At 38.6% G+C, this 24,207-nt stretch overlaps 1 protein-coding gene across 3 annotated transcripts in view; it reads left to right on the top strand.

Moving 5' to 3' along the window:
* Positions 1-24,207, top strand: part of IGSF11 (immunoglobulin superfamily member 11) — a 144,858-nt gene that overhangs the window by 68,594 nt on the left and 52,057 nt on the right. The window contains exon 1 of one of the 3 annotated variants that reach the window (XM_070788429.1): positions 12,995-13,544. The exons of the other annotated variants lie outside the window; for them this stretch is intronic. Within the exon in view, the coding sequence (XP_070644530.1) occupies positions 13,262-13,544 (283 nt within the window). The 5' untranslated portion in view covers positions 12,995-13,261. Of the gene's footprint in view, positions 1-12,994; positions 13,545-24,207 lie in introns of those variants that run through there. 3 annotated transcript variants of the gene reach the window in all.

Genomic DNA, 24,207 nt, shown 5'->3' with positions numbered 1-24,207 from the left:
GAAGGAGCTCTGGGCAGGCGGGTTAAGATGCGGGTGTTCACTTTATGAAAGAATAAACTGAATATAGAGATTAGGAAGCAGCGAATATTTTTTCACTTGGCTGTCTTAAATTTAAATCTATATTTGGCCCTTACTAGTATAATCCAACTGCTTTTTATTTGGGTAAATATATACTCTTTTGATATTGAGCTTCCCTGGTGGCTTAGATGGTAAAGAGTCCACCTGCAGTGCAAGAGACCTAGGTTTGATCCCTGAATTGGGAAGATTCCCCTGGAGAAGGAAATAGCAACCTACTCCAGCATTCTTATCAGGAGAATTCCATGGACAGAAGAGCCTGGTCTCAAAGAGTTGGACATGACTGAGTGACTAACACTTTCACTTTTTCATAGTCTTTTGATGTACTGTTTCAGTGCTACTTTTGTACTAGCCTAAGTCTGGAGGTCCTTTTGTATATAATTGGAGCTTTGTGATAAGGAAGTGGAAGTTGCCTACAAGAATGAGTTTGTGTAATCTTCAATAAGCCCTCATAACTAAGACAAATTTTATTTGTGTGGGGTGGTTTAGGAGTGATCTTATTTGAAGTGAGATTGGATTACCTGTGAAAGAGCCATATGCTCAGAGTCTTAAAAAAGAAAATCTAATAGCTTAAAAGTATAAAATGTCTTATACACAATGGAGTATTACTCAGCCATTAAAAAGAATACATTTGAATCAGTTCTAATGAGGTGGATGAAACTGGAGCCTATTATACAGAGTGAAGTAAGCCAGAAAGAAAAACACCAATACAGTATACTAACGTATATATATGGAATTTAGAAAGATGGTAACAATAACCCTGTATGCGAGATAGCAAAAGAGACACAGATGTATAGAACAGTCTTTTGGACTCTGTGGGAGAGGGAGAGGGTGGGAAGATTTGGGAGAATGGCATTGAAACATGTATAATATCATACAAGAAACGAATCACCAGTCCAGGTTCGATGCAGGATACAGGATGCTTGGGGCTGGTGCAGTGGGATGACCCAGAGGGATGGTATGGGGAGGGAGGTGGGAGGGGGCGGATCAGGATGGGGAGCACGTGTACACCCGTGGCGGATTCATGTTGATGTATGGCAAAACCAATACAATATTGTAAAGTAATTAACCTCCAATTAAAATAAATAAATTTAAATAAAAAAATAAAATGTCTTTTCTTTTTTTTTTTCCTAATTTTATTTTTAAACTTTACATAATTGTATTAGTTTTGCCAAATATCAAAATGAATCTGCCACAGGTATACATGTGTTCCCCATCCCGAACCCTCCTCCCTCCTCCCTCCCCATACCATCCCTCTGGGCCATCCCAGTGCACCAGCCCCAAGCATCCAGCATCGTGCATCGAACCTGGACTGGCAACTCGTTTCCTACATGATATTTTACATGTTTCATTGCCATTCTCCCAAATCTTCCCGCCCTCTCCCTCTCCCACAGAGTCCATAAGACTGTTCTATACATCAGTGTCTCTTTTGCTGTCTCGTACACCGGGTTATTGTTACCATCTTTCTAAATTCCATATATATGCGTTAGTATACTGTATTTATGTTTTTCCTTCTGGCTTACTTCACTCTGTATAATAGGCTCCAGTTTCATCCACCTCATTGGAACTGATTCAAATGTATTCTTTTTAATGGCTGAGTAATACTCCATTGTGTATATGTACCACTGCTTTCTTATCCATTAATCTGCTGATGGACATCTAGGTTGCTTCCATGTCTTGGCTGTTATAAACAGTGCTGTGATGAACATTGCGGTACACGTGTCTCTTTCCCTTCTGGTTTCCTCAGTGTGTATGCCCAGCAGTGGGATTGCTGGATCATAAGGCAGTTCTATTTCCAGTTTTTTAAGGAATCTCCACACTGTTCTCCATAGTGGCTGTACTAGTTTGCATTCCCACCAACAGTGTAAAAGGGTTCCCTTTTCTCCACACCCTCTCCAGCATTTATTATTTGTAGACTTTTGGATCGCAGCCATTCTGACTGGTGTGAAATGGTACCTCATAGTGGTTTTGATTTGCATTTCTCTGATAATGAGTGATGTTGAGCATCTTTTCATGTGTTTGTTAGCCATCTGTATGTCTTCTTTGGAGAAATTTCTGTTTAGGTCTTGGGCCCATTTTTTGATTGGGTCGTTTATTTTTCTGGAGTTGAGCTGTAGGAGTTGCTTGTATATTTTTGAGATTAGTTGTTTGTCAGTTGCTTCATTTGCTATTATTTTCTCCCATTCTGAAGGCTGTCTTTTCACCTTGCTAATAGTTTCCTTTGATGTGCAGAAGCTTTTAAGGTTAATTAGGTCTCATTTGTTTATTTTTGCTTTTATTTCCAATATTCTGGGAGGTGGGTCATAGAGGATCCTGCTGCGATGTATGTCGGAGAGTGTTTTGCCTATGTTCTCCTCTGGGAGTTTTATAGTTTCTGGTCTTATGTTGAGATCTTTAATCCATTTTGAGTTTATTTTTGTGTATGGTGTTAGAAAGTGGTCCAGTTTCATTCTTTTACAAGTGGTTGACCAGATTTCCCAGCACCACTTGTTAAAGAGGTTGTCTTTAATCCATTGTATATTCTTGCCTCCTTTGTCAAAGATAAGGTGTCCATAGGTGCGTGGATTTATCTCTGGGCTTTCTATTTTGTTCCATTGATCAATATTTCTGTCTTTGTGCCAGTACCATACTGTCTTGATAACTGTGGCTTTGTAATAGAGCCTGAGGTCAGGTAGGTTGATTCGTCCAGTTCCATTCTTCTTTCTCAAGATCGCTTTGGCTATTCGAGGTTTTTTGTATTTCCATACAAATTGTGAAATTATTTGTTCTAGCTCTGTGAAGAATACCATTGGTAGCTTGATAGGGATTGCATTGAATCTATAAATTGCTTTGGGTAGTATACTCATTTTCACTATATTGATTCTTCCAATCCATGAACATGGTATATTTCTCCATCTATTAGTGTCCTCTTTGATTTCTTTCACCAGTGTTTTATAGTTTTCTATATATAGGTCTTTAGTTTCTTTAGGTAGATATATTCCTAAGTATTTTATTCTTTTCATTGCAATGGTGAATGGAATTGTTTCCTTAATTTCTCTTTCAGTTTTCTCATTATTCGTGTATAGGAATGCAAGGGATTTTTGTGTGTTGATTTTATATCCTGCAACTTTACTATAATCATTGATTAGTTCTAGTAATTTTCTGGTGGAGTCTTTAGGGTTTTCTATGTAAAGGATCATGTCATCTGCAAATAGTGAGAGTTTTACTTCTTCTTTTCCAATTTGGATTCCTTTTATTTCTTTTTCTGCTCTGATTGCTGTGGCCAAAACTTCCAAAACTATGTTGAATAGTAATGTTGAAAGTGGGCACCCTTGTCTTGTTCCTGACTTTAGAGGAAATGCTTTCAATTTTTCACCATTGAGGATAATGTTTGCTGTGAGTTTGTCATATATAGCTTTTATTATGTTGAGGTATGTTCCTTCTATTCCTGCTTTCTGGAGAGTTCTTATCATAAATGGATGTTGAATTTTGTCAAAGGCTTTCTCTGCATCTATTGAGATAATCATATGGCTTTTGTTTTTCAATTTGTTAATGTGGTGTATAACATTGATTGATTTGCGGATATTGAAGAATCCTTGCATCCCTGGGATAAAGCCCACTTGATCATGGTGTATGATCTTTTTTAATGTGTTGTTGGATTCTGATTGCTAGAATTTTGTTAAGGATTTTTGCATCTATGTTCATCAGTGATATTGGCCTGTAGTTTTCTTTTTTTGTGGGATCTTTGTCAGGTTTTGGTATTAGGGTGATGGTGGCCTCATAGAATGAGTTTGGAAGTTTACCTTCGTCTGCAATTTTCTGGAAGAGTTTGAGCAGGATAGGTGTTAGCTCTTCTCTAAATTTTTGGTAGAATTCAGCTGTGAAGCCGTCTGTACCGGGGGTTTTGTTTGCTGGAAGATTTTTGATTACAGTTTCAATTTCCATGCTTGTGATGGGTCTGTTAAGATTTTCTATTTCTTCCTGGTCCAGTTTTGGAAAGTTGTACTTTTCTAAGAATTTGTCCATTTCTTCCACGTTGTCCATTTTATTGGCATATAATTGTTGATAGTAGTCTCTTATGATCCTTTGTATTTCTGTGTTGTCTGTTGTGATCTCTCCATTTTCGTTTCTAATTTTGTTGATTTGATTTTTCTCCCTTTGTTTCTTGATGAGTCTGGCTAATGGTTTGTCAATTTTATTTATCCTTTCAAAGAACCAGCTTTTGGTTTTGTTGATTTTTGCTATAGTCTCTTTTGTTTCTTTTGCATTTATTTCTGCTCTAATTTTTAAGGTTTCTTTCCTTGTACTAACCCTGGGGTTCTTCATTTCTTCCTTTTCTAGTTGCTTTAGGTGTAGAGTTAGGTTATTTATTTGACTTTTTTCTTGTTTCTTGAGGTGTGCCTGTATTGCTGTGAACTTTCCCCTTAGGACTGCTTTTACCGTGTCCCACAGGTTTTGGGTTGTTGTGTTTTCATTTTCATTCGTTTGTATGCAAATTTTGATTTCTTTTTTGATTTCTTCTGTGATTTGTTGGTTATTCAGCAGCGTGTTGTTCAGCCTCCATATGTTGGAATTTTTAATAGTTTTTCTCCTGTAATTGAGATCTAATCTTACTGCATTGTGGTCAGAAAAAATGCTTGGAATGATTTCTATTTTTTTGAATTTACCAAGGCTAGCTTTATGGCCCAGGATGTGGTCTATCCTGGAGAAGGTTCCATGTGCGCTTGAGAAAAAGGTGAAATTCATTGTTTTGGGATGAAATGTCCTATAGATATCAATTAGGTCTAACTGGTCCATTGTATCGTTTAAAGTTTGTGTTTCCTTGTTAATTTTCTGTTTAGTTGATCTATCCATAGGTGTAAGTGGGGTATTAAAGTCTCCCACTATTATTGTGTTATTGTTAATTTCTCCTTTCATACTTGTTAGCATTTGTCTTACGTACTGTGGTGCTCCCGTGTTGGGTGCATATATATTTATAATTGTTATATCTTCTTCTTGGATTGATCCTTTGATCATTATGTAGTGACCTTCTTTGTCTCTTTTCACAGCCTTTGTTTTAAAGTCTATTTTATCTGATATGAGTATTGCTACTCCTGCTTTCTTTTGGTCCCTATTTGCATGGAAAATCTTTTTCCAGCCCTTCACTTTCAGTCTGTATGTGTCCCCTGTTTTGAGGTGGGTCTCTTGTAGACAACATATGTAGGGGTCTTGTTTTTGTATCCATTCAGCCAGTCTTTGTCTTTTGGTTGGGGCATTCAACCCATTTACGTTTAAGGTAATTACTGATAAGTATGATCCCGTTGCCATTTACTTTATTGTTTTGGGTTCGAGTTTATACACCGTTTTTGTGTTTCCTATCTAGAGAATATCCTTTAGTATTTGTTGGAGAGCTGGTTTGGTGGTGCAGAATTCTCTCAGCTTTTGCTTGTCTGAAAAGCTTTTGATTTCTCCTTCATACTTGAATGAGATCCTTGCTGGGTACAATAATCTGGGCTGTAGGTTATTTTCTTTCATCATTTTAAGTATGTCTTGCCATTCCCTCCTGGCTTGAAGAGTTTCTATTGAAAGATCAGCTGTTATCCTTATGGGAATTCCCTTGTGTGTTATTTGTTGTTTTTCCCTTGCTGCTTTTAATATTTGTTCTTTGTGTTTGATCTTTGTTAATTTGATTAATATGTGTCTTGGGGTGTTTCGCCTTGGGTTTATCCTGTTTGGGACTCTCTGGGTTTCTTGTACTTGGGTGATTATTTCCTTTCCCATTTTAGGGAAGTTTTCCACTATTATCTCCTCAAGTATTTTCTCATGGTCTTTCTTTTTGTCTTCTTCTTCTGGAACCCCTATGATTCGAATGTTGTAGCATTTAATATTGTCCTGGAGGTCTCTGAGATTGTCCTCATTTCTTTTAATTCGTTTTTCTTTTATCCTCTCTGATTCATTTATTTCTACTATTCTATCTTCTAATTCACTAATCCTGTCTTCTGCCTCTGTTATTCTACTATTTGTTGCCTCCAGAGTGTTTTTAATTTCACTTATTGCATTATTCATTATATATTGACTCTTTTTTATTTCTTCTAGGTCCTTGTTAAACCTTTCTTGCATCTTCTCAATCCTTGTCTCCAGGCTATTTATCTGTGATTCCATTTTAGTTTCAAGATTTTGGATCAATTTCACTATCATTATTCGGAATTCTTTATCAGGTAGATTCCCTATCTCTTCCTCTTTTGTTTGGTTTGGTGGGCATTTATCCTGTTCCTTTATCTGCTGAGTATTCCTCTGTCTCTTCATCTTGTTTAAATTGCTGAGTTTGGGGTGTCCTTTCTGTATTCTGGCAGTTTGTGGAGTTCTCTTTATTGTGGCGTTTCCTCACTGGGTGTGGGTTTGTACAGGTGGCTTGTCAAGGTTTCCTGGTTAGGGAAGCTTGTGTCAGTGTTCTGGTGGGTGGAGCTGTATTTCTTCTCTCTCCTTTCGAAGAGTTGGGTTGCTTTTCTGGGTGCCTGATGTCCTCTGCTGGCATTCAGAAGTTGTTTTGTGGAATTTACTCGACGTTTAAATGCTGTTTTGATGAATTTGTGGGGGAGAAAGTGTTCTCCCCGTCCTACTGCTCCGCCATCTTGGCTCCTCCCCTCTAAAATGTCTTTTCTTCTTTTGGTTTGCAGCTTCTCTCTTGCGTTGCCTTTCTTTCTGCAAGTAACTTGTGTATTTGCTGTTACATGCACACTTACCTTAAGTTAGTGTTTTCAAACCCTTTTCTCAGCCTATGACATACTGGGAGGAAGTCCACAACCCTGACCCGCTTCCCTTCCTCTTTCGTACTGTCCATTCTTTAACCCACCCTCATCATCTATGTGTATGTTGACTGTTTATGAACTGCTGTGTTATGTTGACACTTTATGAAATGCTGTAGTTAATACACCATCATAGATATAGCTCATTCAACTTTCTGAAATTTTTCCCACTTATTTGCTATTTTACTTACAAATCTGCAAAGAAAGTATGCAAACCCAGAATGTAAGGATACCCAAGACCATCTTTCCAATATACAGAATGCCACAGATGAGTCAAGAGGGAGTGACTGGAAGAACTCAAGAGAAGTGAGTGCATCCTTTAGGCTTTGGAAGGGCTGGGAGTGGGGGAGCTGGTGGAGTGTTTGAGTGATTTTAGAAAACTGTGAAGTCTGAACTAAAGAGCCTCCCAAGGATCTTTCTGGCTCTAATATTCTGAGACCTAAAAAATGTTGCCTAGCCAGGGACCACTGGAAACAAAAGGTTTCTGTGCATAGTGGAGCTCACTGTGCTCCTGACCCAGGAAACCTGGCAATGATGCCCATCATAAGACTGTCATTAGTCAATTCAAATCAATACCAATTAGGGAATAGTAATTAAAATTACTCCCTCCCTAAGGGAAAAGACATTGATTCCTTGTTTCTATATATAAATAAAAACATTGACTTTCTTTCTCTATATAAATAAATAGAAATATAGTTTTTTTCCCCCAAAACCAGAAGAAAAGTGATAACACTGAATATCTTTAATGTATCTAATAATAGTAATCTCGTGCTTTTAGGTTGCATGACTTCTTTATAGCACCTCAGCACCATCAAACAGAGCTTTGTCTTTCATTCTTGTTCACATGGTTCATCGGGCCCTCATTGCCCGTCCCCATGGTCCCCTGTCTACTCAGGAACACAATTCTCCCCCACGGCTAGTGTACTTCCTCAACCCTCTTTAGAATGATGGTGCCACATAATCAAAACAGCTGATGTAAATGAAGAGGAGAAGTGTTATTTCTGTCCCAAGTACTTTGATTATTGTATGTTTATTATGAAGTTTTTGACTTCTGGATGAATGCTAGTGATCATTGTTATAGCATCCTATTTTCAGAGAGACAAACCACCGAACTACAGAATGTCAGTGGTAGAATGGGCCGAGATGAGCATGTAGTCTGGCGATCTTCAAGTTTTAGCATGCATGGATTCCCTGGGAAGCTTATTAGAGATACCTAGGTTTGAGTTTTTCCCACCTCAGGTTCTGATTCTGAAGTTCAGTCCTTGAATCAGCATGCATCTCAGATAATCCTGGTGCGTGTGGCTCAGGGACCTTGTCTCTGTAGGTCACTGGAGCCCAATGAGTCCCTCTCTAGCTCACCTAGGTTAGGAATGTGGGCTTCTCATTCTGCAGTTTTATGATTTGGCAAAGTGGCCAGATCTTCTACCTTTGTGGGCTGCTTTTGTAAAGACCACCAAAGACCTGGTTGCCAAATCTAGTGTGGTTGACTTGCAGGTTTCATAATATATTGACTTTAAAGTACAAATCGATTTTGTGTTTGTGTGTGTGTGCGTGCCTGTGTTACTCTCCCCCTGACTCCCCTGCCCCCTTGTTTTTACCTTCTCCTGGTAGTTGCCTTACCCTTCTTCGTTCATCATTACTCTCTTTCTCCAGTTCCCCTTTCTCTGCCTGCCCCTGAAATATGGTGTGCTATGAAGTTCTGGCTCTTATTTTTGTCTTTTCTTGAATGACCTTTTGTTTATTGTTATGACCTCATGGCCCCTTTGTTTGTCTGTGACTCTTAAATCTTGCCCTTGACCTGTATTTCCCAGCTACCTCCTGAGCATTTTCATTTGCTTGTCCCATAGAATGTTCAAACTCAGTGTCTAAAACTGAACCCCAAATCATTTCCCCCCAAACCCTTCTTCTACCTATCTTTCATGTTTTAGTAAATGATCCCACCAGCGGCCTACCCAAAGTACTTGATAACCAGAGTAGATTATTTTTTGACACCTTTCCTTTTTTATGTAAAATTATTTTCAGTAGTAATCATGAAATGAAACATTATAATGGCTAGGAAATAAATTTTTCTCATTGAAATTTGTATTAAATATAGTTATGCCAATAACAAAGTAAATACTACAATACAAAATGAAAACTTCTGAATCACAGTAATAAGATTATATTGATATAATAATTGAAAAAAGAGGGAAAGTATGTGAAAAAACACTTCCAGAAGAGTGAAATTCACAAGTTTCAGAGAGTGATTTGCAAGTAGAAGCACAAAATTGAAATAATTCAAGTCGTATTTCTTCCCTTAAAAATCACTGTGCTAATTGATGCTTATTAGGATTCTACTTTTCAAACACAGGACCATGCAGCTGGAAACATTCGTGGGTAGGAGACAGGAACTGCACTTGAAGAGAGCTCCAGTTCTTTAAAATAAGTGTGTGTCAGAGGCCATCTGTAAAATTACATAGATGTAAATCCTGTATAATTCGTGATTTCTAGAAAATAACTTCTATGTGGAATATAATGTTTATTAAAGGTTAAGTAATAAAAATGTGCCAATTCAGTATTTCCATACGTATTATATTACTAAAACTTAATAATAATCATGGCGGTTGTTTAGACCGGCACATCTTCTCAGGGAGTAGTTTATTAATAATAATATTGTTTAGAATTACTGGTTCACGGTGAAAAGAAGCTGACTTTTGTCTGCTTTATTCTTGTATTGTTTTTAAGTTGGCTGTAAACAGTGCACCGCGGTGTTGTAGAGCCCACTCTTGTGCTGTGCTGTGCTCAGCTGCTCAGTTGTGTCCGACCCTTTGCGACCCCATGGATGTAGCCCGCCAGGCTCCTCTGTCCAGAGGGATCTCTAGGCAAGAATACTGGAGTGGTTGTCATGCCCTCCTCTTAGGGATCTTCCCAACCCAGGGATCAAACCCAGGTCTCCTGCCTTGCAGTTGGATTCTTTACCAGCTGAGCTGCCAGGGAAGCCCTCAGCTCATTTCTGTGTCCTTACTATTCCACTGGATCCTGCCTTCACATGTTCACCTCAAGCCAGAAGCCTTAGAATCACATTCAAAAATTCCTTCTGTTTTTTTTTTTTTTCCTTGGAGTTTATTTTGTTATTCTTTTTTAAACTTTTCCATTATATGGTTAATTCATTAATTGAGATTTTCTTTTTCCTAACATGAACATTTTTGGCAAATTTCCCTTTACCACTTAATAAAATAGCTTTTTTTTTTTGAGCAGTGACTTACATACAGTAAAATTAACCCTTTTTCTAGCGTACAGTGCTGTGAGTTTTGAGAAATGGATATGGTGTATGAGTGAGGGAGGCTGGGGGCCTGCGGACACCTAGTGCTGGAGTCTCGAGGTCTCTCTGCAGGGCTTCATCACCATAGCCAGCTGTTCGGACCACAGGCTCCATAGTAAGTGTCAGCAGCTCTTTCCAGACTAGTCCAGGACCAGCCACATCTCAGCAAGAACCAGTCAAAGGAAGAGAGCTACCAATACTTCAATACGCAGATCAAGGCCCTCTTCTCCCCTCACTGGAAAGATCTTGTGAGCCCCTGTGTATGGTATTTCGTTTTTTCCTCTTTTATCATCTGAACTGCTAGGAGAAACAAATGCTATTAAAAATAATAAATCAGTCATCAGAACTAATAATTTTTTATTGGATGTGGATATATATGCATTATTACATAGTCGTATGGTATAAATTTTATATGTACAAATTTAACACACTGCTTTTTATAGAATTACATATTCTGTTTTTTATCACCTAATATTAGAACGTGATCATTTTCCCTTTTCCCTAAATGTTTTTCAGAAGCATTTTTTAAAAAAAATTGTGTAATAGTTTGTTGAGGCAGCATTTCTTTGGACTATTGCTGGACATCGAGGTTGTTTTAAAATTTTCACCATTTTAAATAATCCTGTGATACAATTCTTTGTAAATCTTTGCATCTTTGATTGTTTCCTTGAGATAGATTCCTTGAACTGGTATTACTGGCCAGGAAATAGGAACAGTTTCAAAATACTAGGTAGTAGATAGTTAATTTTAGTGATCCTTTAAGCCGGTGGCTCAGTCGGTAGTCTGCCTGCAATGCAGGAGACCTGGGTTTGATCCCTGGTCTGGGAAGATCTCCTGGAGAAGGAAATGGCAACCCCCGCATTTCCCTCCAGTATTCTTGCCTGGGAAATCCCATGGACAGAGGAGCCTGGTGGGCTACAGTCCATGGACTGCAAGGGTTGGACACAACTGAGCAATGAAATCTATCTACCTAAGCCTTGATTAAAGGCTGAGCTACATTACCTGAATATAGCCTTTTCATTCCACACATTTGTTATTTCTTAATAAAAAAACAACAACAGCAACAATTAAAATACCAACCTGTGTGCACACATGTATGTGTGTGCACACATGTATGTTTATGCACACACACATCACATCACACACACACACACCTGTTCTATCTAATCAAGGTTTTCCAATCCGTCCTCTCCTAAAAATTGAGGCCACCTACTGTCTGTCTTTTCTCACTGAGGGACCTCTCCTGATATTAATTACTTTCCTCTATGAATTCAGATGGCCAGCTAAGAATGGCTTTGGTAGTCACTTCTTGGGCAGAGTCACATATCTTGGAATATTATTCCTCACCTATTACTCAGGAAGAATAACTCTCGACATATTTCTTTGAGGAATTTATTGCTGTTTGCCTTGTGTGGAGTATGGTCCTACCTCTTTGCTGTTGAATTGAATTTTTAAGTCCTGTCAGTTTTCTCCTTTTCTGACATCTGGCAGCGTATGTAATCTGAGTCAGACATCTTAACCTAGGGGCTTGGATCTTCTCTAAGCAGAGCCCCATGGCCTGCAGTTCACGATAGAGAACCAGATAGAATCAAAATTGACTCCTTGTTTAAAGAAAAATCTTCATACATGTCGGAGGGCAGATAGCCTGTTTTCGTTTCTTACCTAATCCAGACATTGCCTCCAATCTTTAACATCCAGTGAAATCTGGTATATACAACTTTATTTTTTAGTAAAGTGGAGTTCTCTCTCTCAGCACACATTTTGCAGGTGTCTCTGCAGTCCATAGCATTCAGCAGAAGTAAAATTACTGCTGGGAGGAAAGAGGGGAGTTAGCACTTGGAACATATGAAATGGGATGTTTACTTCTGTTTATGTAGGGAGTCCTCATTTGCTGCTTTTGTGTTCCTCACCATGCTTAACTCAGCGCTAAGGACAAAATTTACCCATGATAAATATCTGTTCTCTGTTCATCTGTACTTCATTTTACTGTTATAATAACGTCTTTTGTAATAGTGAAGGTGTTGAAGAATATTTATTTTAAAGTATGCTTATTAATCCTTCAGGTCATCATCTGATTTTGTCATTAACTCAGCTTTTTACTCATTGCACTTAAATCTAGTGTTCTCCATTTTTGAATCATTCCAGTGGCAGAAGCAATCATGGCTCTCAAATGTTTTCATTTCTTGAGGTTACTTTTGTGAATATGCACATATCCCTTTGTAATAATGTTCTTTATTTTGCTCCTTTTTTGCTATTTTTTTAAGATTAATTTTTAATTGGAGGAAAACTGCTTTATAATGTTGTGTTGGTTTCTGCCATACAAAAATGCAAATCAGCCATGATTGTACATATATCACCTTCCTCTTGAGCCTCCCTCCCCTCTGCCCCCACCCCACCTCTCTAGGTCATCACAGAATCCAGGCTGGGCTCCCTGTGTCATACAGCAACTTCTCACCAGTTTATTTTACACATGGTAGTCTATATATGTCGATGCTACCTTCTTCCATTCATTGCACTCTCTCCTTCCCCCACTGTGTCCACAAGTCCATTCTTCCATACCTGAGTCTCATTCCTTCCCTGCAAGTAGGTTTACCAGTACCGTTTTTCTAGATCCCATATATATGCATTAATATGAAGTATTTATTTTTCTGTTTCTGACTGACTTTGTATAACAGGCTCTAGGTTCATCCACCTCGCTAGAACTGACTCAAATTTGTTCATTTGTTTGGCTGAGTAATATTCCATTGTATATATGAACCACAATTTCTTTATCCATTCATCTATTGATGGAGATCTAGCTTACTTCCACGTCCTAGCTATTGTGCTGCTATGAACACTGGAGTACATGTGTCTTTTTCATTTATATTTTCTCAAGGTATGTGCCCAGTAATGAGATTGCTGGGTCATATGGTAGTTTATTTCTAGTTTTTTAAGGAATCTCCATACTGTTCTCCATAGTGGCTGTATCAATTTACATCCCACCAATAGTGCAGAGGGTTCCCTTTTATCTACCTCCTCTCCAGCGTTTATCGCTTGCAGATTCTTTTTAATGTTGACCTTTCTGACTAGTGCGAGGTGATTCCTCTTATAACACCCGTTTTGTGGTTTTCACTGATTTGGAATGTTGGAGATTAATGCACTGCTTACTGCAAGATCCCTAGGCTCTCATATAAGACATCTATGTGTACATTGTGATAAAGTAAGGAAAGGGGAAAATGAAATTACCAAGTTTAATCACAAAATACAGCTACATCCCCTCTTGCTTTTCCCTCTTAAAAGCATGAGTAGTGACCACAGTGATGGTACTTGTGATGGCTTCTGGATGCTGGTCCACTGCCACATTTATCAACTTTTCTCCCTTCTTCCTTCATTAAAGAACAGCAATGATCTTCATCAGTGGCAAGGTGAGTTGTGAACTTTAACCCCTCTTTTATGCAACTTTGAATTTTTTAAAAGTTCCGTATCTTGTGAAATATTATAGAGGAGTTTGCAGAAATATTTGTGATTCTGAGGAAAGAAGTGACTTGCAAGTGATTATAGAATAAGTAATGTTAAGTTTATGATTTCCATTTTGTTTTGAATTTCCAGTTTTGGATTTCAGTACCTTTGACTTTAGGAAAAGAGCTGTACAGCTACTACCAACATCACTCATTTTGCTAATGTCTCCTAATCAAACCAGAAATATGTAACAGCCTCAGTAGCCCAGAGAAAGTAGGAAGGTAAGGAAATTTGGTGATGTCCTTTCTTAGAGCTAAAAAATGGAATAATGGTTTCTTGAGTCCTCTTCTGGTTGGTAACAAAACCACCTATTCCTTTACTCTGGCTGGTAGAGAAGGCACTTTCCTCTGAAACCTCTCCTAGCAGGTGGTTGCTATTTCAAAGTAGAAATTACTTTTACTCTGTAAAACAGAGGTGACTAGTAACTGCATTGAAAACTTTGTTTGAAATACGTTGCTTGTAAAATAAGTGATGATTGGAGGAAATAAACTCATCTGTAAGGCATGAAGAGCATGGTAGTAAGAGCATGCTTAGATTCTGGAGGCACACTTCTTATGTTTAGAATTTGGCTCTGTGATTTATTTGCAGTGAATTGCAAATTACTTAAGCCCTCTTTGTCTCACTTTTCTTATCTGTATATTAATAGTAACAATACTTATTTAAAGGCTGTAAAGATTGATCTATTACATGTGAACTTAGGATGGTTCTTAATACATTGTTAGTGTTCATTAAAGGGCTAGATGATATTAAAAATATCATTATTTTAAACAGAAACATCACGAAGCTTTCTAATACATAAATGTGCACTGCTTTGTGAAAAGAAATCAGAAAAATAATACCACTCCATTTTGTATAAGTAGCAAAGTCTAATCTTTGTGTGTATGTGTCTACGGAAATCAAGAAATGTTAGCTATAATGGCCAGTGAAGAGTACCCTGTCTGAAAGTGTTTAATTTAGATTAAGAGCATAAAATACTGTGATCACCAAACCAAACCCATTTTTCAGCCAAGTTTGGTCCATGGCTCACTTGTTTGCAATCTCTGGTATGGAGGAAATATGCATGATGAATAGTTTAGCTTTACAGAAAGACATAAGAGCCTAAAACTGTGCTACCCATTGGTCATACATGGACATTAAATTAGTTAAAATAAAAATTCAGTTCCTCAGTCTCACTAGCTACAATTCAAGTGCTCAGTAGTAACATGTGTCTAGTAATATATTGGATAATGTATATATAGAACAGTTTTGTCATTACAGAAAGTTCTGTTGTGGAGAATGATCAAATGGTTTATAAAAATATTCACACATTACTTTCCACATATGCACATGTGCCTTCATGAGAAATGGTCAGGCCAGAGGCAGTGGACCAGTAGTTTACAGTAGTATGGAACCGGAAGGTTTGTCTTCTGGTTGACTTTTACATTATAGCTACTAATCCACTCCTTAGCAGACGTCTATACGTTTGTTTTTGAAGTATTTTTAAGAAAGCTTTTTGGTGATTGTTGGCTTTGGACATTAGTGAATCTTGTTGAGGAGAAAATTCTGTAGGGTTAGGGGAATGGAAAGGGTGGTTTTTCCCACTGGACTTCAAAGAATACATTACCAGTGTCTTTCCAGGGATGAATGGCAAAATTGAGTTGGGGTATACATGTGTTTGCATTTATGTGTATTTCCCACTAACTCAGAAAAATACGTCAGTGAGAAACTTAAATATTCTTCATAGAATTTATAAAATGCTTATCGCCTTGTACATTTTTACTGTCATAATGATAATGCTGCATCTCGTGTTGGTAACCAGTGTTTGCTGCTGCTAAGTCACTTCAGTCGTGTCTGACTCTGTGTGACCCCACTGACGGCAGCCCACCGGGCTTCCCCATCCCTGGGGTTCTCCAGGCAAGAACACCGGAGTGGGTTGCCATTTCCCTCTCCAATGCATGAAAGTGAAAAGTCAAAGTGAAGTTGCTCAGTCGTGTCTGACTCCTAGCGACCCCATGGACCGCAACCAGTGTTTATTATTGCCCAAATAATGCTTTACCAAGTATAATGGGAAATAGAACACTTTTAATCATTTAATGAAGATTTGAAAAATTTTCACTATGTTAAACAACTGGAGGAAGCTTAAACAGGTGATGGGGTGATGTAACAGATAGATTCCTTAGGGCTGTTCAGCTTAGTGGATGGGATTATATCTCTATTTCCAATCATGATAGAGCCCATATGTTACTCCTTAGACAAAGGAAGAATATAGAGGGAGCATGTGTATGGCTATGGTTTCTTTAGAAAGAGCTGGTAGCCTCAAATATATGTGCCTGGAGGGTGGGGGATTACCAGTTTTTTCTGAACAAATCTGTACTCCCATTCCTGACTCAATAAATATATGGAACAACAGACTGGTTCCGAATAGGGAAAGGAGTACGTCAAAGTTGTACGTTGTCACCCTGCTTATTTAACTTATATGCAGAGTACATCATGCGAATGCCAGGCTGTATGAATCATAAGCTGGAATCAAGATTGCCAGGAGAAATATCAATAACCTCAAATACACAGATGACACCACCCTTATGGCAGAAAGTGAAGAAGAACTAAAGAGCCTCTTGATGAAAGTGAAAGAGAAGAGTGAAAAATTTGGCTTAAAACTCAGCATTCAGAAAACTAAGATCATGGCAACTGGTCCCATCAGTTCATGGCAAATAGATGAGGAAACAATGGAACAGTGAGAGACTGTTTTTTTTCACTCCAAAATAATTGCAGATTGGTGACTGCAGCCATGAAATTAAAAGACGCTTGCTCCTTGGAAGAAAAGCTATGACCAACCTAGACAGCATATTAAAAAGCAGACACATTACTTTTCCAACAGAAGTCCGTCTAGTCAAAGTTATGGTTTTTCTAGTAGTCATGTATGGATGTGAAAGTTGAACTATAAAGAAAGCTGAGCACCAAAGAATGGATGCTTTTGAACTGTGGTGCTGGAGAAGACTCTTGAGAGTCCCTTGGACTGCAAGGAGATCCAACCAGTCCATCCTAAAGGGAATCAGTCCTGAATATTCTTTGGAAGGACTGATGTTGAAGCTGAAACTCCAATCTGATGTGAAGCACTGACTCATTGGAAGAGACCCTGATGCTGGCAAAGATTGAACATAGGAGAAGGTGACGACAGAGGATGAGATGGTTGGGTAGCATCACCAACTCAATGGAGATGAGTCTGAGCAAGCTCCTGGAATTGGTGATGGACAGGGAGGCCTGGTGTGATGCAGTCTGTGGGGTCGCAAAAAGTTGGACATGACTGAGCAACTTAACCGACTGAATTCTTTGTTTTCTGACTCTTTATTAAGCTTTTTCATTGGCAACTGTCCCCTCACCTTCCAACCTAATTAAGTTATTTTGAACCTTGGGTTTGAGGACTGTACCACATATACTGATTTTTATTGGTGAATTAATTTCAGATAGTGAAAGTGAAAGTCTCTATGTCATGTCTGACTCTTTGCAACCCCATGGACTATACAGTCCATGGAATTCTCCTGGCCAGAATACTGGAGTGGGTGGCTGTTCCCTTTTCCAGGGGATCTTCTGAACCCAGGTCTCCTGCTTTGCAGGCGGATTCTTTACCAGCTGAGCCACCAGGGAAGCCCCGATTTCATATATTACACTCACATTAAGTGACTATATCCCTTCTCTAAGAGGTGAAGTATGCAGAGGCATATATTTGAGATATGTGCATTTTTCTGTATATTTATGTTTCAAAAGTTTTAGATTAAAATATGAAGTATAGCTAATTTTATCTTATTTGTGAGTGTTGGATTTATCTACTTTTCGTAAATAATTTTTCTTGCTAATCTGTCAATTTAAAGAAATTTGTTGTTCTTTAATTTTGTTCCTGATTATAAATGTAACTATTACAGAGAATGAGATGATTGGATGGCATCACTGACACAATGGACATGAGTTTGAGTAAACTCCAAGAGTTAGTGATGGACAGGGAGGCCTGGTGTACTGCAGTCCATGGGGTCGCAAAGAGTTGAACACGACTGAGTGACTGAACTGAACTGATTATAAATTTTATTTGCTTTATTTTGTTATTTGCTGATATCACACAAGCATTCAGAGCTATACATTTTCCTATAAGCACTAGTTTGGCTGCATTCCAAATATGTCAGGATTATAGAGAAAAACGCCTATGGCATTCCATGAGAAAGCCAAGGGGTTAATTCAAATCTGACCCATCATTGCCATGGGGAAGAGCCTTCACCTTGATTATACTTTTTTTAAGGCACTCTGGGGGAAGAAAATTCGAGCAGGGTGGAGAGAATCTCCCTGAAGTATGTTAGGAATCACTGAAAAAAGTCATTAAACAGATACCTGGATACATGGGAAAGAAATAAAAACTGAATCAGAGATCCTCAGTTTGGCCCAATTGGAAATCCAAAGTTTACTGAAAGAATTTAATGAAAAGATAAAAAGGCTGATTGACTTTTGCGCCTCTACAACATAAGTTCTGAATTAACTTTAATATCTGCTGAAAGGCACTTTCACTTCATGTCTTAATTGATGCTGGGGCTCAAATTATGGTTATTCCTGAGGATCCTATAAATTTAAACAAGGTAAGCCTGAACATGGGGATCCTGTTAAATTTTAATAAAGTACCCCTTATACTCTTAGAGAAATTACCAGATATATAATAGAGAAAAAAAGGCATGTCTTACTGTTCACATTGGAATTAATGCCTTGCCTAAATTCCCCATGGTCATAGCATTTATTGCCCCCAAATATCCTGAGATTAGCATGAATGCTTTGACCCAATGAATGATACATTGAATTACATTTTTGGCACTTACAGTTGGCTTGGAAATATAGGATTTCCTTGAATTTCTCCCCACCTCTTGATTAAAATAGCTAATATTGCCCAATGTAAATGAGAATAAAGCCCTCAAGAACTAAAACCCATATATATAAGACCTTTTAAGAGAAAGGGTGATGCTTTGTACCTTTTTAGTTAACACATTTTAACAGTGCAATCTGACCTGTTTTTAAACTCAGATAGAATGAATGCCTTGCAGTGGATTGTCATAACCTTTGAACCATGATCCTACCTGTTAAGGCCTCCCCTCCGAATATTATGGAGATTACTGACTCCATCTAATCAACAGCTTACAGTTGGAGATTTGGCTAATATGTGTTGTTCAGAGTCTGTTTCAACAGCCTCTGCAGTGTAGTATGCCTCTATCTTTGAAGGGAGATAGTACACCTCTGGCCAGCTCTCCTCAGGGTCCATCATTAGTCCTATTATTGCACACAGACTTTGCGGGCAAGATCGTAACCACATCCAGCTTTCTACAAAAGCACAAGTATGACATTGCCTTGGTGACATTCTCCTCCAGGGAGGTCCACTTCACGCACTTATTCAGGACATTCTAATACAAAGGACATGGGCCATTGCCCCACACATAGTGCAGGGCCCTGCAACCTTGGTTAACAATCCTGAAAATTGTTTGATAAGCTGAGAGCCACTCTGTCTCTGACACTGTCAAGAAGCAGCTCATGGCTCTTGCAGCACCCACAAATGTTCAAATAGGCTAAACATCTTTCTGGGCTTTGGAGACAATATATTTTTCATTAAAGAATTTTACTTGAGTGAATATATACTGTTAGTTGCAAACCAGCCCATCTGAAATGGGCTGTACAACAGAAGGCTGTGAAATCTGTCCAGATGGCAACACAGTGGCACTCCTGTTGGTGCCTCTCCTCCCACCCCAAGACTTCTTAATTGCAGAGGCTTTAGCAACCTCCTCTCATGCCTCCTAGAATGTCTGGACCACCCAAACTGCCCACCGTTGTCCGTTGATTTTTGATTCTATCAGCTGGCCTCCTGGGCTCCATGCTGTTTGCCCTTAGATTCTGAGATCTGGAAACAGGCTCATCTAGGCCTGAGCCATAACCTTCTGGACTGTCTCAGCCTGCACTATCTCTTTTTGTCTCCCCAGAAGCTCTTCTTTCTTGAGTTGCACTGAAACACGCCTTTTGTACGCACAGCTCGTCTTCAGCCAAAGACTTGAGGGGAACCCTGTGTAGAATTTGGAACTCATTATTTTTACAGCTTTACTCTCTTTTTACAGCTTTTAAAGACTTATTCCACAAATTCCACCCACCTTAGCAGCCCCGAATTTGAGTGTCTGCCTTCTTAGCTTAAGGAGTGTGCTGTGTTCTGTTTGTACTCAATTTGTCTTCACTAAGTCTAGGATGAGCCAGCCTCCAGGAAGGAGACTGGGATCGTCATGGGACTCACCTTGCTACAGTTCTGATGCCCCTTTTCCAAGTTCTGAAAACAACTGCTTCATGTATTTTGCTCTGTTTTATAGCTGTTTGTGCACAATGAGAGGGAGAGTATGATACTGTTTGGTCTTTTATGGCTGGTAGTAGAAATTATATATATATATATAAAATATATACTTTTTTTTTTTTACTAATAGTTGGCAACAGCTTTATCCTAACCATTTCAAGTAGTATCATTGGCTTTATCCAAAAGTATGCTATGTTTTAATTGTACATTATACTAAGCTTCATTTACAGAATCTAGACCAGGTGTTGATCTAGTATAATCATACTTTTATATCTTAAACAGCTGTTGAGTTACTTCTAACTTGTAACAGAACTTATCTTTACAGTAACATAACCAGATTCAGCTGCATATAACTATGGTACATGGCATTTATATATTTTATGCTTTATACTTTTTACTGAATTCAACTCTCAAAATAGTTATAGAACTTTTAAAAATACATTTGGATTTTTATACAGTGTAATGAGATCATCATAAATGGAATATTCTGGTATTAATTATAGCCAAAAAGCTTTTGTATTTTCCCTATGATAGAGTAAGTTTTCAAACATCTGTTTTGTTTGAATTCACGCAGAAACATTAATACTAATGTTTCATTTTCTAATTTAGAGAATATTTAATAATGTTTTCATGAGGATTCTGACCTGATACGTTAGAAGGTAGGGAGACATGAAACATAGATAATTGAAATTATTTAAACTACCAATTTTAATGTCGTTTCCTAGAAATTATTAGAATGGGCTGATTTCACAGTCATTTTCTTTCGTTCTATCATCCATCATTTGGTAAATGTCCAAATGAATAGTGAAATAAATAACAGTGCAAAAGATAAAGAAACATAAATTTCAGACTTCTTATTTATAAATATTTGAGATTTATTCCTGGGTATTTCCTTTTCTGTCTTTTGTACGATAAATCTGATATGGTGGAAAAGACACTGAACTGGGCCTTCAGCTCTAGTACTAACGGTGATTTCAGACCTGTGATTTCCCTGTTGTGGGGGAAGTTTTTCATTTATGAAATAAATGGATTGGATTAGATGATATTTAAGGTCACTTTCTACTCTTAAATTCTGAAAAACTTCAAATGAAAAATGGAACATTAAAATGCCACTGTGATCTAGGATTTACCTTTACTTTTACATGAAAAGTTAAAGAATCTGTGAGCTCTGTAGGGAATGGCACATAAAGGGTGGCACACAAAGCCATCCAAAATAAACACTTTCAAGAGACTCTTAATGAAAGAAGACAGAAGAGCAACGATGGCAAATGCCGTCTGGTCACTGATTTGGTTTCTGAATACAGTTTGGGTGACTGATACTTTAAGGAACAGAAAATTCACTGTAGGTAGGAATAGCAGTCTCAGAGTTCCCTAAGCTTAAAACAACTGGGAAATGAAAGCTAGTAAATAAGATAAGATTGAAGCAGTCTGTACAGCTTAAATGCTTTTTTTCTTTAAGCTTCAGTTTATAAAATTGAGAAACTATTTGTAGACCACTCTTTGATTTAAAAGCCAACTGAGTAAGTGTACCACCCCACCACTAGATTGGTGAGAGAGTGTCATTTTTGTCAAACCTCAAAGATATTGCCTGAATTGATTGTTTTTTCTTCCAGACCATGTTCCCATCTCAGTTGGCACAGTGACAGTTTTGTCTAAGAACATTTGCCACTAAATATTGGTGTATGGGCATCTGGAGAAGCCTATTCCTATCCGCTCCTAATTAAAAAATAGGAAATACTGTCCTACAGTGTTGGTGGAAATGTAAATTGGCACAGCCATTATGGAGAACAGTATGAAGGTTCCTTAAAAAAACCAAAAATAGAGCTACCATATGACCCTGCAATCCCACTTCTGGGCATATACCCAGAGAAAAACATAGTCTTAAAGAATACAGGCACCCCAGTGTTCATTTCAGCACTGTTTACTATAGCCAAGACATGGAAGCAGTCTCAGTGTCCATCAACAGAGGAATGGATAAAGAACATGGTGTACATATGTATATATAATGGAATATTACTCAGACATTAAAAAAGAAAGAAAGAATGCCATTTTCAGCAACATGGGATGGACCTAGGTATTGTCATGCTGGAGTGAGGTCAGACAGAGAAAGAAATATCATATGACATCTCTCTTATATGCTGAGTCTAAAATGATACAAGTGAACTTATTATAAAACAGAGATAGACTCACAGACTTAGAGAATTTATGGTTGCCATGGGTGAAAGAATGGGGGTGGGAGAGATGGGAGTGTGGAATTGACATGTACACCCTACTCTATATAAAATGGATAACCAACAAAGTCCTACTAATAGCACAGGCAACTCTGCTCAATGTTATGTGGCAGCCTGGTAGGAGAGGAGTTTGGGGAAGAATGGATAGATGTATATGTATGACTGAGTCCCTATGGTGTCTACCTGAAACTGTCATGACATTGTTCATTGGCTATACTCCAGTATAGAATAAAAAGTTTAAAAAGCAAGGAAATGATTGTCTTAAGTAGAATAACTAATGGACTTTAAGTTGAGCTGTTGATCTGATTCGGCCTTCATTCTTCAGGCATTTTTGTCTGTTGTTAGTGTTTTATACAGACACACATAACTTGAGATGTAATGTTGAGACTGGTCATAACCTTGTAATTGAGGAGTGGATTACTCAGAGTGGGGATTGTTGGACCTCTGGCCTCAGAGTCACTTTCCCCTTTATTGATCACTTCTCTGATGAGGTGATGGTCCCTACTGGAGTCTGGCTTCAAGGAGAGAAGTGAGATAAAGATGTTTCCTTTGAAGATTATTTTCATTAGGAAACTAGGTTGACAATGGCCTCCAGTTTCTCCTTTTTTGTGTGCCATGGGAAAAAATTTAATCATTTGAAAATTGTAGGTAATGTGGCAGTCTTATTTTTCTCCTAATCTTCAGCTTAGCAGCTACTTTATTCATGCAGTTTTATTAATACTGTTCCTTTTTCTTTTTTTGGGGTATCCAATCCAGGTAACTGATTTTTATCTCCAAATTTTCAGATTGTTTGTGTATATGTATATGTTCGCGTGTGTGTATGTGTGTATAGACACACATGTACACCGGTGCTCCTATGGTTTTTAATTATTCAGTCAAAAGCCATTTTGCTCCTAGTAGTCTCCTTTTGTGTGACTGAATCTGAAAATCACAAATTTGAATAGCCAAGGAATTGTCTGAAGGATTACGTTGGAATGATGTGAAACTCTTTGTCCAGCTCATAGAGCATTGGGGGAGCAGCCTTCTTGGGTTCGGGACTTAAGATGGTATGCAGTATACAAGGGTAAGTTGTTAGGGCCTGGAGCTGCTGCTGCTTCTAGTCTCCAACCGGAAGCTGTTTGGGGAAGGGAGAAAACGAGCGAAGAAATTTAAGAATCACATGGTAGGAACGTATTACTCATGTTGTAAAAGTTGTTGTATTACCTTATCTGAGCGTGGTTTATAATTTTCAGAGCACTTTGCCTTAGAAGTCGGTAAAAGCACGTATGTTCTTGTATGCAGATTGTCTCCTTATGACTACAGTGGGGCTGGAGAAATTTCACTCTAAAGCCATTATTCTCAGGGAGCCGCTTAATTTTTGTAGAGAAGTGGCAGCTGTGCGGCAAGTTTTATCTCTCCTGCTCAGAGTCTCCAGTTCACCATCATTTTTTCTCATGCCAAAGGAAACACCCCTCGACCAGCCTGTCTGGGCTTCCTCTGAATGTCGTTTGATCAAAATTCAACTGAAATCGTCTCTGAACCTGAGGCAGCTCTGGAAGGGCTGGATAACCAGAGTGGGCGCCCACACACTCTCTGCGCTGGGCACATAGTCCTAGGACTCCAGGGAAGAGTCGTGCCCTCCGGTTTACCATCTGGGCTCTTGTGAGGCAGTTGCAGACCATGAGTCAGCCCTGCTTCCATGATATTTCTCCTGAGACCTGAGGACTCGGCACTGTACATAGGCTGAGAGAATCAAAAGTGCATGTCTTCTGTATACCATTTATCACTGTTGTGTTTGGTTGATTGACAGCTGTATTTCTGCTAGATTGTAGATTCCGTGAGGGTAGCAACTGTGTCTCATGTTTGCCACTCGTCCTGGTGCCTGGCATTTGGTTGGCTGCCTGAATTAACATGTAAAATGTGGTCAGCCAGGGCTCCCGTGAGCCTTAGGGCCGAGTGGAGCATGAAGAGTGTGGTTCTCCCATGCTTCCCAGACCCTGGGCCCCAGCCAGTGCCTCGTCCTTC

The sequence above is a fragment of the Bos indicus genome, chromosome 1 (genome assembly GCF_029378745.1).
Source record: "Bos indicus isolate NIAB-ARS_2022 breed Sahiwal x Tharparkar chromosome 1, NIAB-ARS_B.indTharparkar_mat_pri_1.0, whole genome shotgun sequence".
Classification (NCBI taxonomy): domain Eukaryota; kingdom Metazoa; phylum Chordata; class Mammalia; order Artiodactyla; family Bovidae; genus Bos; species Bos indicus.
This window is presented reverse-complemented; position numbering and strand designations above follow the sequence as displayed.